The 6,398-nt window shown below is 58.0% G+C and overlaps 1 protein-coding gene across 5 annotated transcripts in view; it reads left to right on the top strand.

Annotated features, from left to right (window-relative positions):
- The window catches only part of VPS8 (VPS8 subunit of CORVET complex), a 227,130-nt gene that overhangs the window by 208,040 nt on the left and 12,692 nt on the right, over nucleotides 1-6,398 (top strand). For 4 of the 5 annotated variants that reach the window (XM_023736796.1, XM_023736798.1, XM_023736799.1 and 1 more), the window contains exons 46-47: nucleotides 570-650; nucleotides 3,363-4,164. In XM_023736796.1, the coding sequence (XP_023592564.1) occupies nucleotides 570-650; nucleotides 3,363-3,512 (231 nt within the window). In that variant the 3' untranslated portion in view covers nucleotides 3,513-4,164. Of the gene's footprint in view, nucleotides 1-569; nucleotides 651-3,362; nucleotides 4,165-6,398 lie in introns of those variants that run through there. The other variant, XM_023736800.1, reaches the window with a different exon arrangement.

Below are 6,398 nucleotides of genomic sequence, written 5' to 3'. Positions count from 1 at the left end.
CAGGTAGGTGTGAGTCTGGCCGTGACCAGGTAGGTGTGAGTCTGGCTGTGAGCAGAACCAGAGTGTTGGCACGTCCCACCACAGTCACAGGTGGAACAAAAGGAGGCCTCCCCTCTTCCGGAAGGCAGCAGACTGACCTTGCTACCCCGCGGGTGCCACCAGCTTTAGTGATGTGACAGGAAAAGGAACGATTTGTCATGTGTAGTACATCCCTCTCTGCAAAGGAAGGGGATCTCTGCTGGTTAAGTGACGGAGCTGGAACGAAATGCTCTGCACGGTAACAGCAGACCGGGTCGGGGGCTCTGAAGAAAGTAAGCGTGGAGATTTAGAGCCCACATTGGGGAAGGGTCATCCTGGGGTCTGCCTAGGAGGGACGACAGAGGGACATACCCGTTTCTAGTGGACGGTCTGTGAAAGATCTCTCACTAATGGCTGGTCGCGTGGATTTTCTTTAGAGGGATGAAGGAAGCGCCAAGTCCTGTTTCCCTGTTGGTGTGGGGCAAGAAACAGAGGCCGCCATGGACCCAGTCAGATGGTATTAGTGACTTTTTCTCTTTTTGATTTCTCAGGCAACCTCAGAACCTGTTCTGGATCCGCAGCAAATCCAAGCATTTGATCAGCTTTGCCGTCTGTACCGAGGAAGTTCCCGGGTAATGTCTGTGTGGTGGTTTAAAATTTCATTTCCCTATTTAGATGGTTTAGGAAGTGCGGTGCATCAAGTCCCATTCTAGCCTCCTTCTGGGCCAGGAAGGTGCTCTGCGCCCCCGGACGGCCAGGTGGACAACTAGCCTGGCCAGGGAGCATGCTGAGCTTGGCAAAGGGTGCAGAGGAAGTGGAGAGATGTCTCTCTTTCCAAAACGGGCTGTGAAGACACAGGACTGCCAGTGTTTTTGTACCACCCCCGAGGATAGCAAGCCAAAAGCCTAGTGCTCATCTGGGAGGTCTCTGTTCATACTGATGACTGCCAGATCTGTCCCAAGCCCCAGGCCTGCTGGACATTCACATGGTTGAATTCATTTTGGCCATGAAAGATAAATTCCAACCAATAGTGGCTTAAACAAGATAGCAGTGTAAATGCAGGCAGTCCAGGACACCTCCTAGGAGCCTCCCGGTAGCTTATAGTCACATGGTCCAAGATGGTTGCTCCAGTTCCAACCATCACATCTGCATTCCGGCTAGCAAGATGGAGGACCAAGAAGAAGAGCATATGTCGTCTGTTTAAGGATACCTCCTGGCAGTTGCACATTCCACTTCCACTTACCTCCATTGTCCCGAGCTTAGATCCACGGCCACATCCAACAGCAGTGGAGGCTGGGCAAAGCAGTCTTCATTCCAAAAGCCATAGGCTGAAACTACTGGGAAACTGGGAGTGTGGGGGGGAGAGCAGACTGGGGGCCACCAGTAGTCAGTGCCGCACCTCAGTCTGGGTGCCCCACGGGCTCTTCAAACCTGATGTTACTCAGAAGTGCAGTCACTGAGCTTTTCCACCTGTCTTCCCGGCCTTGTCCTCTGCCTCCAGAGCAGCACGTTCCCTTGCCCGGTCACCCCAAGCAGACGTGTGGTGGCACGCTGGCTCATCCCCCACCCTCCAGCCACTCACGGGGGAGGTCCCTCGGCTGAGCTGCCCGGTGGCTGCGGCTTGCAGCCCATAGCCGCCCTCTCTCCGGGATGTATTTCTCCCCTTTACAAACTGCCACTGTCCTGGGCCTGGCCTCCTTGTCACTCACAGAGTCACTGTGCGTCCTCCAATTGGCTGGTTAGGTGCCCTTCAGTCCCTCCTCCAGGCCGCTGCCTGGGTCCTGTTTCCAAGCCCAGATGTGATCGTGTCACACCCTTGCTTAAAACACGCCCTGGCTCTCCATCACCGAAAGGATAGAGCTCACACCTGCAGCTCCCCAAGTCTCACCTAAGTTCCAGCCCTGAGCCTGCACAAACTGTGGTGTCACCGCTTCTGTGCCCGGGCTTGCCCTGCCACTCCCCATTCTCAGGCAGACTCCTGCACGGTTGCTTGGCAGCCGGAGGGATTTCCCCCTTGGCGAGTTGGTCTGGGCCGAGGTTTGTGTTCTGGGAGACTTCTCCAGGGGTCTCCTGAGCGGTAGACCCGGCAGCTCTGCTGAACTGGCATCACCTTCCCCTCCCAGCTTCAGCCAAGCTCCACGCCAGGAGCTGGGAATCTGGGCCCTCCAAGGAAGTTCTGCCACTTCACACTGCTGAGCCCTTGTCCGGGGCCCATGGGTTTCCAGATCACTAAGTTACAGAAGTAGAACATAGAGATGTGTCTTTTCGGGGCAGAGCAGGATGGCGAAGTGAGTGGGTGTGCCTGTCTACTCCCCCAGCAGCTGACCCTCCCTCCTCCGCCGCAGGTCTTCAGGGGCTGAGCTGCTAACAGAGTGCAGGTGACCAGTGTCACTGGGAGAATAGGGGAGCTAGGAGCAGGGGGGATGTGTTTGGAGGAGAGGGTGGAGTCTGAGTTCAGCTTTGGGCCACTGAGTTTGAACTGAACAGCTGGGCATCCATGGGGAGCTCTCCCGGCTTCGAAACAGGGAGGTGTGAGCCGGCGATCTTCATTCAGGTCCACTGACCTGAGGAGCTGGAGGAATGAGGAGAGCAGAGCCTGGAGGGCCTCAGCTTGGGGGGGGCGCCCAGCAGTGAGGGGAGCGCGGGCCCTGGCCTCTGCCTGGAGCGGGCGCCCTCCACAGTGACTCGGGATCAGCCGTCCATAGTCAGCGTCACAGCTCCCTGGGACCAGGAGTTAACCAGTCTCATGGCTTTGAAATTAGGAATTGAGGCCCTAAAAGATGACGTGAACTTGCCCAAGGTCACATGGCTGGCTTGTGCGCTGCACACCTGTCACACGTGCCCTGCACACCTGGGATCTGACCCAGTGTTTTTATTCTTCCCACAGTGGAGTGCTGCCTCGGGTCTCTGACCCGGGAGCTTAGGATCCCCTCCACCCCTGTCCACATGCCCTTCCCAGACCCACGACCCCAGCCTCTGCCCTCCTGGAGCCTCGGCTGACGTGTGTCTCCCCTTTCCTAGATCCACACTCTGCCCCCTGGAGCCCCAGCTAACGTGCGTCTCCCCCTTCTCAGACCTACACTCTGCCCCCCAGAGCCTCGACTGACGTGCGTCTCCCCCTTCCCAGACCCACACTCTGCCCCCTGGAGCCCCAGCTAATGTGCGCTCCCCCTTCTCAGACCTACACTCTGCCCCCCAGAGCCTCGACTGACGTGCGCCTTCCCCTTTCCAGACCCACACTGTGCCCCCCGGAGCCTCGGCGGACGTGTCTCCCCCTTCCCAGACCCATGACCCCAGCCCCTGTCCCCCGGAGCCCCGGCTGATGTGCATCTCCCCCTTTGCAGCTGGCCCTCCTGACGGAACTCTCCCAGCACCGCAGCAGCGAGAGCTATAGGCCCTTCAGCGGCTCCCAGAGCGGCCCTGCTTTCAACAGCATCTTCCAGAACGAGAACTTCCAGCTGCACCTTGTCCCCCCTCCCGTGACCGAGGACTGAGCTGCTGTGGGGCCTGGCCCTGTGGACCCGAGACGACCCCAAGGCAACTGGGGGGCTTCTCTGTGACCCCACCACGTCCCGCCTTTGAGCAGAGTTCTGAGCCAGGACCCTGTGCCCGGGTGTGCTCCACGCCAAGGTTCCCAGTGCAGACCCTGCCTGTTCCGCCAGGCTGGCTGACTTTGTTTTGCTTGCTAAGCAAAACGAACGTCGCCACCTCCAGGCAGCCTTTCAGGAGATGCGTTTTGCCTGTTGGCATTTTGTCCTGTCGCCCCTGAAGCCTGGCGAGTTGGTGGTGCCCTGCAGACGGCACACTGGGGCCTGTCATGCTCCATCTGCCCAGCCGTCAGGAGCCCAGAGGACTTCGCGTCGGCTGCTGTTGGGGACAGGAGCAGTGGCCGGCCAGGCTGTGGGGAAACCTCACGACCTCATTGGAGGGAGCAGAGAACCACAGGGGCGGGACGAGCTCCCATCTGATTTGTGTGAAACCCGTGTAGGCCTTTCCCAAACAATAAACGCCTCTGTGTGTGTGATGCTCCCCCGGCCTGTGGCAGCTGTCCAGCTCTGGCTCTCTGTCGAGTCGTGGAGGACGTTGGAGCCCTCTTGCTGCAGGTCACTTGCGTTAGCTTGGGGACCGTGCTGTGAGATCCTGCTTTATTCCCGCCGTAAGCAGTTCTGTTGCAGGCAGGCACCGTTAGGAGCAGCGCGGCCTCCCTGGGTGCTCCTAGGACGGGACGGGCTGTCAGCAGTCCTTTTATGATTTTTGTCCCTGGGACTTTGTACGTCATTAGCCAACAACCGCAGCAGGTCACCACAGCCGGGGACCTAGGCGCCCACCTTACAGATCGGATGCTCCATTTTATCTGTTAACTCAAGGACGAGCGGTCTCTTGCGGACTGACTGACCCTAACCAAGCCTAGAGAAACAGATGCACAGATTTTAATATATTGACTTTCAGTAGAAAACAGACCCTCCTTCTGCCACATACCAGCTACTGGGCAAGTCACCTAAGCCCCGGTCTCTGTAAGATGGCCTGTTGTGAAGACTGCAGGAGAGAGGACGTGTACGCCTCTGGCACTATGCACGCACGTGTGTGTGCGCGCTGTGGAATGTTAGCTTGATTCTGTAACTCCTCCCCAGTCCTCGGCTGCCCGGGGCCTCCCTCCCTCACGATGGAGGCGTCCCCAGTCTTAGGCTGCCTGGGCCCCTCCCTCCCTCCTGATGGAGGTGTCCCCAGTCCTCAGCTGCCTGGACCCTCCCTCCCTCCCGATGGAGGCGGCCCCAGTCCTAGGCTGCCTGGACCCTCCCTCCCTCTCAGTGGAGGTGTCCCCAGTCCTAAGCTGCCCAGGACCCTCCCTCCCTCCCGATAGGGTCGTCCCTAGTCCTTGGCTGCCCGGGGCCTCCCTCCCTCACGATGGAGGCATCCCCAGTCCTAGGCTGCCCGGGGCCTCCCTCCCTCCCGATGGAGGTGTCCCCAGTCCTTGGCTGTCTGGACCCTCCCTCCCTCCCAATAGGGGCGTCCGCAGTCCTCGGCTGCCCGGGGCCTCCCTCCCAATGGAGGTGCGAGGAGACTAAACTGGGGAAGTGGTTGAGCATTAAGGATCACCAGCTGGGTGTTCATTGTAGTTCTGTGAGATGATCTCATACCCACTTCACAGATGGGAAAGCTGAGGCTCAGAGATGCTGGAGAACTTAACCAAGGCGACACACTGAGAAGGTGGCCAAGCAGGGATTTGAACTGAGAACTGTGATTACAAAGCCAGTGATGACGCTACCTCCCCAGACTAAATACCAGAAGATTTCTGGAGCCTAAAATTAAGGCCCAAGGAGCCTGATATTCTCACAGCAAAGCTCGGCCATTGCCCTTCTTTGTTCTACCGTCTAAACGTCCAAGGCGGTCTGCTGCGGATCAGAGTAAACAGCACCTGATTCCTACTCGCTGGCCCCTGCTCCCTTCCATCGGTCCCCAAGCGTTCCTTTATCTCTCGTCACTCGAGTCACAGCACAGTTGAATAAATGACAGCATCTCCATACTCAGATCATGTCTCCCTAAGAATGCGCCCTGGATTGAAGAACCTTGTGGCTCATCGGAAGGCAGACAGAAACCAGCTCTGGAGTCCTGGCAGTGCCGGGCGCCGGGGACGTGGGGGGCCTGAGTGCCAGGCTCTGCCTTCCAGAGCCGCTGACCGTCCCCACGTGGTACTCAGCACATGCTCTACCCCGCAGTGAAGTCTGGTCCCACTTCACCGTTCCTTAGGGCAGAGACTCATCTGGAAATATCTGTGTGATCGGCCAGCAGTAGTAATGACATTCTGGCTAGCACAGGCCACAGGACTTGCTGGGAGGCAGTGGGGGGACTCAGGATAGCAGAGAGGGCTGAGAGCCAGGCTTAGAAAGATCTGGGAGGAGCTACATCACGCCTCTCCCCAGCACTGGTCCTGAGCTCCAGGTACATTTCTGGGTCACATGCCCACCCCTCACTGTGACAGGTGGTAAGAGGAAGGATCTGGGGGAAGAATGTTCCAGAGACCCACTTCAGCTACCATTTGGGGGGGCAGGCACCTGGTCTGGACATTCTTCTCCATGTTGCCCCCTGGGGTAAGGGGGGAGAGAATCTCCCAGAAAGGAAACCAAGGTGCTAATAGGAAGGAAAAATGGATGATGGTCGGCCAGAAACTAGCAGTCTCCGTCACTGCTGTTTCTCCTCTGTGCATGGTAAGCAGTAAGTATTTGGATGATGATTGTGTCACCCCTGAAAACCGTTAGCCTCATGACCCAGCTTCAGCTGAACAGGAGGTCCCTGACCCCCTATGCAGCTCAGTTCTAGGGGGTGCCATGAGTCAGAAGCAACTTGATGCTAATGGGTCTGGCTTTTGGGGGACCCTTTTG

This window comes from Trichechus manatus, unplaced genomic scaffold (genome assembly GCF_000243295.1).
Source record: "Trichechus manatus latirostris isolate Lorelei unplaced genomic scaffold, TriManLat1.0 scaffold00092, whole genome shotgun sequence".
Classification (NCBI taxonomy): domain Eukaryota; kingdom Metazoa; phylum Chordata; class Mammalia; order Sirenia; family Trichechidae; genus Trichechus; species Trichechus manatus.
This window is presented reverse-complemented; position numbering and strand designations above follow the sequence as displayed.